At 38.9% G+C, this 9,219-nt stretch overlaps 1 protein-coding gene across 2 annotated transcripts; it reads right to left on the bottom strand.

Annotated features, from left to right (window-relative positions):
* Positions 1-3,439: 3,439 nt before the first annotated feature.
* Positions 3,440-8,617, bottom strand: LOC103436377 (GTP-binding protein BRASSINAZOLE INSENSITIVE PALE GREEN 2, chloroplastic). Of its 2 annotated transcripts, none has more exons than XM_008374799.4 (4): positions 8,300-8,617; positions 6,855-8,194; positions 5,995-6,162; positions 3,440-4,048 (listed from the first exon to the last, which is right to left on the bottom strand). In XM_008374799.4, exons 1-4 carry the CDS (start codon positions 8,412-8,414, stop codon positions 3,698-3,700), a joined length of 1,974 nt encoding a protein of 657 aa, XP_008373021.2. In that variant the 5' UTR covers positions 8,415-8,617; the 3' UTR covers positions 3,440-3,697. The 2 variants fall into 2 exon arrangements, with proteins under 2 accessions (XP_008373021.2, XP_070665024.1); XM_070808923.1 differs by having other exon boundaries at positions 5,995-6,158; positions 6,851-8,194; positions 8,300-8,547.
* Between the last annotated feature and the right edge of the window lie 602 nt (positions 8,618-9,219).

The raw sequence follows: 9,219 nt of genomic DNA, 5'->3' as shown, positions 1-9,219 counted from the left end.
TAGTAAAGATGAAGACTACAGTTGGTTTGATGTTCCACATGAACGAGACAGTTAGCATGGTCCTAGTAGTACAGGTGAGACCGAGACTGAAGACTTAGGTGTTATGAGCAACCCACCTGATCGTGCCTTACCAGAAGGTCGTGATACAACAAGCCAAAGCCCAGTGGATCTTGACTGTGAAACCCCTGACCAAGAGATAGCTCATGTAGCGTCGAATAGTAGGCCTACACCATTTATGGATTCAGTAGAAGGTAATGCCGTGAGTGATACTGAGATTATGCAAACAAAAAATAACCCTCATTCTCCTCCACTAGTACACGCTCATGTCTTCGTGGATATCCAAGAGGTACGTTCTCATACTCCAGATATTGTTGAAAATTCCTATACTTTACCTCCTAGGCAAAACCGTGGGAAACCACCTGACAGGTTTTCTCCGGAAGGAAAAGTGAGATATGCAATTGCACAATATGTGTCCACTCATCGACTATCACCCAAGTACCAAGCCATGGTGAATATGGCGGGGATTCAAGGTTTTGCGAGATCCCCGTTGGGTAGAAGCCATGGGGGTAGAAATGGAAGCCTTACAAAGAAACGGAACGTGGAATGTAGTGTCACTACCACAAGGGAAAAGACCAGTGGGATGTAAGTGGGTGTTCACCATAAAGCACAAGGCGGATGGATCCATTGCCAGATACAAGGCAAGATTGGTAGCTAAAGGGTACACACAAACATGTGGGGTTGACTACCAAGAAACGTTTGCTCCGATCACAAAAATGAATACTATTCGAGTCCTTTTATCTTTGGCAGCTAACCTGGACTAGCCTTTGAAATAGTTCGATGTATAGAATGCTTTCTTACATGGAGATCTAGAAGAAGAAGTATACATGAATCTTCCACCATGATATGAAACACCGAATGAAGCAAGGAAAGTATGTAGACTCCGAAAGGCTCTCTACAGACTCAAACAATCACCCAGAGCATGGTTTGGAAGGTTTACTTAAGCAATGAAAAAGTACGACTATAGACTGGGAAATACGGACCACACCCTGTTCATCAAACACATGGGAGGTAAAGTTACTTTGTTGATTATCTATGTGGATGATATGGTAGTTACTAGTGATGACACAGAAGAGATAAAAAGGCTGCAGGGGTATCTTTCATCAGAATTTGAGATGAAGGATCTAGGAGGCTTGGAATACTTCTTGGGCATTGAAGTTGTTCGTTCTCGTGATGATATTTACTTATCTTAGCGGAAGTATGTTCTTGATCTTCTCTCTGAAACTGGAATGTTGGCTTGTAAACCAGTTGAAACCCCCATTGTGCAGAATCATCACCTGGCGATATACCAGGATCAAGTCCCTACCAATGAAGAAAGATATCAGAGATTGGTAGGATGGTTGATTTACCTATCACTTACACGTCCGGATATTGCGTATGCAGTTAGTGTTGTAAGTCAGTTCATGCATGCTCCTAGTGAGGATCACATGGCAGCAGTGATGCGTATACTGAGTTATCTGAAAGATACACCGGGTAGAGGACTGATCTTCAGGAAGCATGGACATATGGAGGTAAATGGGTATACTGATGCTGACTGGGCGGGAAACATTACTAATTGTCACTCCACATCAGGCTACTTCACATTCGTAGCAGGAAATCTGGTAACTTGGAGAAGCAAGAAGCAAAATGTAGTGGCTAGATCCACGGCCGAAGCAGAGTACAGAGGGATGGCACATGGAATTTGTGAATTGTTATGGCTCATGATTCTTCTCACTGAGATTGGGTTCAAGCCTCAGGGAGTTATGTTATTATATTGCGACAATCAAACTGCAAGAGAAATAGCCAATAATCCCGTTCAGCATGAACGTACAAAGCATGTGGAGGTAGATAGACACTTGATCAAAGAGAAGTTAGATGTCAAATTGATTGATATTACATACGTGAGGTCTGAAGAACAATTAGCAGATGTATTAACTCATGCGGTTTCAGCAAAGGGTGTTTCAAGACTCACTTGACAAGTTGGGCTTAGAAGACATCTATGCACCAACTTGAGGGGGAGTGTTGGCGTGAGTCAACCATTTAGTTTAGGAATGTAATCCTATAATTTACTCCTTGTATAATTGAGATTCTTATTTCCTGTTATATGGGATATTGTACAACTATATATTTACCTCCTAGAGAGAAGAATAAACATACAATTCAAACCCTAAACACTTTTATCTATTTGCTCATCATATTCCTTCCTCCCTAGATTATAAAGACCTCACTCGAGTGGGCGCTGTGTCCAAAAGATGCAGACAATTTCATCTATCAGTTCCAGTTGTGGATTTTGGTTCAATTAACAGTCCAAAAGGACAAACCAACCAGTATCTAGCGAGGCCGCTGAGCTCTTTAGATGGATATCTGCTTGATCGTGGTCATAATAGGATTCAACGCTTCCACATCAGGTGGAGTTTCTTCAAAACTGAAACAGTGAAGAAGCTTTGTGATGATTAATTTCGAGTACTGATGTGGATTTGTAATGCTTTAAGGTGTAATTTTGAAGAGCTTGATTTTCGTTTCTCACAGTGACACCAGTATGTTTTAGTGCCATGTAGCATCTTTCGTTCTCCATCTTTGCGCTCTCTATCAATGAACTGGAATCAGGATATTTTTAATCCTTCTCCAATAATCTCCAGTACTTGGAATTGAGAAATGTTAGCAGAGTAGATGAGAAGATTTTCAAATGGATCTCCTGTTGTTGCAAATGCATTAAGGAGCAGTTGGCTCATGGCTGGCTGTGTTAGAGAGAGAGAGGGAGAGGGAGGGAATTGGCCTTGTGGTGGAGTGAAGAGTTATGAATTGAATGGTTGATTTTATTCATGGTTAACTGCTTCACATATACATCACAAACCTACCTTGGTGTGCAAGGATTAGGATTCCTAACATAAATGGGAAAAGGAAAGAATCGGAGAGCTTAAACCTACTTTGGTGTACAAGGAATAGGATTCCTAAAAGGATAGGAAATCAAAATTACACTTAGGCATGTCTATTTAACAAAAATGGGAAAAGAAAGGAATCGAAGAGCTTAAAAACATAGGAGAAATAAGGAAACATAATCAAATTAACTATTCCCCCCTTAGGCTCTGGTTGATCTGATTCCTAATTTTTAGGTATTTGATTAAGGATTCGTAGTTATACTCAAGGAAAAATTAGGGAATGAAATGGTTCGCTTACCCATATTTTAATGAACACATGAAACTCAAGAATCAAAATGGTTACAATTCCTAGTTTCTATTCCTTTTAAGTGAACATGCCCTTAATTACAATGTCTCCTTGTTCGATTACTAACCAAAACCCTAGTTAATCCGTTTTTCTTGCCTTCACAACTTCATATATATATGCCACATACATACTAGTATATGTTGTGATGTTTCCTTGTTTGAAAATTTGCAGAAAGCTATTTCATAGCCATGGAATTGGCTGGATAAAGCTCTATAGTTTCAACTCGCGCCTAAAAATGATTCAATATACACATTGCATTTACGTCACATTACAAATTTTGTATTACACCTATAAAGATAAACACCTAACGCAATGCTAAACTCAAAGAGCTGTCGTAAAACCCTCTTAAACGCCAAGCTGACTTGCAGAGCTACGAGGTGAATCATGTTGCCATTCGAAAATGAGGCAGAACAATCAAGCTTCTCTTTTCTTCTCTTCAAATGGATACCTCGGAAAGGGAATCTGCACTCTCCATTTGAAGCTTTTTCCTCTGAGCTTCAAGTTTACTCTGGTTACCAATTGCCTCAGATATTGCTTTCGGTAGCCAAAACCCGGGTCTCTCGAGAGATGGTGCCCGATCAAGAACTAGCGGCTCTCTCAAAGTAATTTCAATGCCATCATATGTCCACAGCGTCAAGGTTGCTTCCCCTTTAAGACCTAATGAAAACCAACCTAAACCAGCTACTGCAATATCGATGCTATTCACATCCCAACTTGCTCCAGACACTTTGATTTCCTTCTCTTCCCATTTTCCCATCTCAGCGGCTCGGTCTGTGCCAATTGGAGGCTGCAGAAGTATAAGGCAAGGTCCAGTGAGTAAAAGTACAGTAAACCAAAGGAGCCGTTGCATTTTGCAAGAACATGAAACATAGAGATTTCACATTGTTTCTTGAACATTCAAAGGGAAAAAGAAACTAATTACTTAGATTAGGTAACTAACTATAGTACTAACAGGGGCTTTTCAATTAATGATTACCAATTAGAGAAATAAATTTGATTGTTAATTAATTGGTGGGTTTCTGAGGATGCTACTGTGCATTTAACCTTTCCATGATACTGGACAGTTGTCTTATAAAACTAATTATGTATTAACATAGCAACTCGCAAAAGTAAAACTGCAAAACCTTTCAAGAGACATTCCACATCAACAACAACAACAACAAAGCCTTATCCCACTAAGTGAGGTCGGCTATATGAATCCTAAAACGCCATTGTTCTCGGTTTTGTGTCATGTCTTCCGTTAGATCCAAGTAGTCCAAGTCTTTTACTAGAATCTCTGTCCAAAGCGGACAAACTGCAAAGGTGTTGCAAGTTTCTTCTTGCTTCAATGCCAATGTTAATCCAAGACAGTCAGACAGAAAACTCAATAGGAAATTAAATAAAAATCCCCTCACAAAACCTTTTTTTATTCAAAACTCTTAGACGACTTTCTTTATCTTTAAGGGCATCTTTTATTATTATTAAGGACATTTTCTTAATTCAAAAACCTCATGAAGTGCGACTCCCTTTTTGTTTTTTGTCCTTATAATATAAAAAGTGTCCTTAATAATAAGAAAAGTTGTCTAAAATGTTTTTCGATGAAAAAAAGTTTTGTGAGGGACCTTTTATTAGTTATCCCAAAACTTAAACAATCATTTCTTCTTTATAGTCCTATACACAAAGAACGGTTGTGTTGTGAAATAAACTCGATCATACTGTTAATCCCGTAATGTAGTTGAAGTTCGCCAAAATGTAATTACCAAGTGGAAACTGAAGCTTTCAAGGCAAACATTGATGCATGTATATGAAATGACAACAATGAAAGCCAAAAGAGACATGTTCATTTATCAACCTAAGTGAATTAAGAGGAATATTTAAAATCCTCAGAAACTAAAATGAACGCAACCTGCAAAGCTGACAGTTTTAGGCAAATCAATCGAAGTGACAAAGATAAAAACCTAAGAATCCCACATTTATCAACCGAAGTAAATTATGACTTTACTATGTTCAAACTCTCGTAAATATCAGTATCACAGGAACACACGGACTGCAATTACAAAATGTGGGGAAAAAAAAATCTTCGAATGTCAGTGTGATTACCACTTCAGGAGGGCCGTTTCATGGAATAATTGGTTTGGACAGCTAATAGAGGACACTCCTCTACAACTGTGAGAGAGCCTTGGAGTTGACAAAATTGCAAACATTTTTTGCATGCCTGGTTCAGCACAACTCAACAACCAAACCAACCTAATTTGGGAAAAATTTGGTTCTCATGCCAGAACAGGAATTGAAGTACAAACTTCCTAAGAACATACAGGAAGGTTTAATTTCCAAACAATAATATTAAGATATGTTCAATCAGATTCATGGTCAATGTTACAGATCCAAGATGGGGAACCATTGATGACTACAGGGTAATCTAGAATATTCAAAGGATTCAGAGCACCAGTCTATTCTGCGGAAATATGATTAATGCTACAACTCTTCACATCCAAAAAATCCGGTCAAACATCTTCTAGAGTAAAGACTAGTTCCTATAACTGCTGACCAAATTTTAAAGGATGAATCACACTCAATATTGTTCATACACAAAATGCATACATAAAATAAAATTTCAGTAAGGATCATTTTATATTACTGGCAGATATCAAGATGATATCATTAAAAATTTGGATCCAGAATCAAATCGAATTGAACTATGCGATAAAATGCAAAATAATGACAAAGATGTATCCAACTGGGATAAAGAATTACCTGCAACCTAATACCAACATGTTTCCTCCATGTCTCATCAGCATTTTCTGTCTTCCCCATATGTAAAGAAATATTTGGTGAAGCCCAAACTGTTAAATAAATTGTTTCAACAGAAGCTTGAACAAGATCTAGTCTCAGTAAACCACCAACATGTATGGTTTGTCCTGCCTGCAGATATCAAACATATGATTAGTAGCACTTAGATTTGATCATTAGTCCATTCTCATGATTCGAAAAACTACACATGTATGGATAGATTATAAGGGCTTTTTTGATTAAAAAACAACTTTAAAGTAGAATCTAAATAGATTATTGAACCGATAACCTCCAATTGAGATTATAAGCTAGTATCTGTTGTAGAAGTAAACAAAAGATCCTGACATCGACTAAATTGTTAAAAATCCTTTTTGTGGAATTTGAGCCAAGAAATAAGCATGTTCTCCAAACTTGTATTTTAAGATAATTTGAGCAAAAAAAAAAAAAAAAAAAAAAAAAAAAAAAAAAAAATCAAATGAGGCTCCACAAACCATTCATAATCTGCAACTATAACAAGAAACCTGAAAAAGTAAGTGCTTACGAATAAGGTCAAGTTTACATGTCCTTCAATTATTGCAGAAAATTGGTGACCTTTACCCAATAGGTTATTGAATATGTTCATTTGGTATTAAGTATAACCAATTATTAGACTTTCAACAAGATTTGGCCCAAAATAAATTCATAACACTTGCAAGAGGTCTCAACATTTATCCTATAGTAGCTGTAGTCAAATATGTATAAACAAACAAATGCACATAACAAATACATGCGTATTTATAAAAAAAATAGTCCAGAATACAACAAAATGGAAAGAAAGAACTTGCCTTTATCCTATAAGTCCGAGGACGAAGCTCCTTCCGTATTTCAACCATTTTCTGTTCATCCCTATTCAATCTCATGGACACCAAATATGGATGCAGAAGTCCTGGAGTGTCAAACAACTTTGCCATAGCTGACAAGATCCCTCCAACTCTCAGGATCCCTAATGTTGTCCCAGGAACTGGAGCTTCTGTGAGCTTTGTGACTTTTGCCCCTTCTTTCCTTGCCAGTGCATTTATGAGAGTGGACTTGCCAGCATTTTGAGCCCCGATAACCCATACATTCCCTCGAGGGCCAGCCGATTCTTTGAGGAAGGATAACAGATTCCTGACATTCAAATCCTTATGAGAACTAACCATATACACCCCACTTAGTTTAGGTCCTCCTCCAGCCTTAGCACGATGGCGGACCCATCTATCCAATCTAGCAGGAGAAACTTGTGATGGGAGGAGATCAACCTTTGTGGCCACTAGAACAAGCTTTGGCAGTCTTTTCCTAAGATTAGGATCATTTTCAGTTCCCTTTAATGCTGCAAACAATGACTTTGCTGCCCGCTTAGGGAATGATCCATCAAAATCAACACAATCAACAACCATAACCACAACAGGATTGGCCCTCGCAGCAGGTTTAATCAGCCGGGTTGCGATCAACCTATCAAAATCAAAATCAGGCATTAAGTTTTCAGCTGCTTGGTTCTTCACCTGCCCATAATTTCTTAATGAATGACATCGGGCACACACTGTAACCTCTTCTTTCTCTTTCTGAGCCTCTCTAGCCATTCTCCTCTTTTCCGATTTTGGCACCTTCTTCTTCATCTTCTCTATAGTTTCCGCTTTGATGTTACCGTACCCAACCCCCGCCGGAGTAAAACCATCCAAATCCAAATCATTTTCTTCCTCCCCCAACAACTTGGCTTCGAATTCATCGGAATCCCACTCAAACTCATCCCCCATTTCCAATTCACTAACTTCTTCACCACTTTCTACAAACTTTCCCTCGATTTCATCCACAAACTCCTCCTCCTCCTCTTCTTCGACCTCGAAGTCTTCAAATTCACCCTCAACACCCTCCTCACCATCTGACAATTCTGACACATTAATCTTTCTTTTCTGATAAAACCCAGGAACATTTGGGTCCTTATCTTGCATAAACACCCCACACCCAGGGCAAAACGGTCCATTCCTCTCATCCTCATCCCTTCCCTCACTCAAAAATGGGCTCCCAATTCCACCACCTATCCTTGGTGTAATCTTCCCATTTACTTTCTGGGTCGTTTCAGTGCTCTCTTGCTTCTTTACAGCACAACTAATCAATGAAAATTTGTTGCTTTTATCTAAACTGAATCCTACCAAACCCGAAAACAAGATAAAAAGATTGTGTTATTTAAATTGTAGCTGGAAAAGGAGAAATCGGAAGGGAAATGGAGAGGAAGGGTTTTGTTAGGGTTTACCTGCTGAAAGGTGAGAAGGTTTTGGATGGAGGTTGCCGCCATTGTTGAGATTGAGAAGCTTCAGGCTGAGCTTTGTTATTGAAGGAAGAGCTGCTGTAGATAACAGAGTCGTCATTTTGTTGAAGAGGAAGGAGGGAGGAGGGGAATTTGCTCAAAATTGTCTTCAAGGGAAGACAACGCCGGGTTCAGTTTGCCAAACGCTCCTACCGGGCCGGGTCGGCCATTTTCAATTTGGGTCACTCATGCTCTGTTAGATTGTCCTTACTAATCCGTCTAAGGAGAGAATGGGATCCTCGTCAGATCTCTTCCACCAAATCCACTAAATTTAGGGATTCAGGCTGTTGAAATTTTATCCAACAGCTACAAACAGAAAGTTCCTTAGTCCATTTAAAAGTTATAATAATTGTAACCGTTGGATCAAATTTCAACGGCCTGGATTTTCAGACTTGGTGGATTTGGTGGAAGGGATCCAGAGATGATTCCTTTCTTCTAAGGAGGAAACCCTTGTTTTCGAATGATAAATGCTAAAAGGAGACTCAGACTTTCAATGGGCTCTCTTCAACTACATGTTTTTAGCACAATATATTGTAATGGTGGCAATGAAATTAACGTTAAACTGTGAGGTGACAGTGAGTCCATGGAGAGTTATTTAAGAGACTCCTTAGCATTTATCTATTCAAATTGTTTGGACCCAAAACATTGGGCTTAGGCTGAACATAATTGTGGGTTTAGCCCAGCGCAAAGATCTCGGCCTAGTTCACATTTTTTAAGTAGTCCAACCCAGGGAATGGCCGAGTCCTAATAAGTGAAGGACTCTTTGGAAGCCAGTTTAGATTCAGATGAGTCCTAATAGTCCATATATGACTATACTTTGACATAAGGAGATCAACACGAAAATCACCACTACAAATAGGAGAGGT

This window comes from Malus domestica, chromosome 12, assembly GCF_042453785.1.
Source record: "Malus domestica chromosome 12, GDT2T_hap1".
Lineage (NCBI taxonomy): Eukaryota > Viridiplantae > Streptophyta > Magnoliopsida > Rosales > Rosaceae > Malus > Malus domestica.
This window is presented reverse-complemented; position numbering and strand designations above follow the sequence as displayed.

What these genes read in the sequence shown, in the direction of transcription:
- LOC103436377 (XM_008374799.4), bottom strand. Translation starts at nt 8,414, where the DNA reads ATGACGACTCTGTTATCTACAGCAGCTCTTCCTTCAATAACAAAGCTC. An exon ending in CTCGGACTTATAGGATAAAG is followed by an intron (nt 6,163 to 6,854) that starts GCAAGTTCTTTC and finishes TGATATCTGCAG; the next exon opens with GCAGGACAAACCATACATGT. An exon ending in ATGTTGGTATTAGGTTGCAG is followed by an intron (nt 4,049 to 5,994) that starts GTAATTCTTTAT and finishes ATACTTCTGCAG; the next exon opens with CCTCCAATTGGCACAGACCG.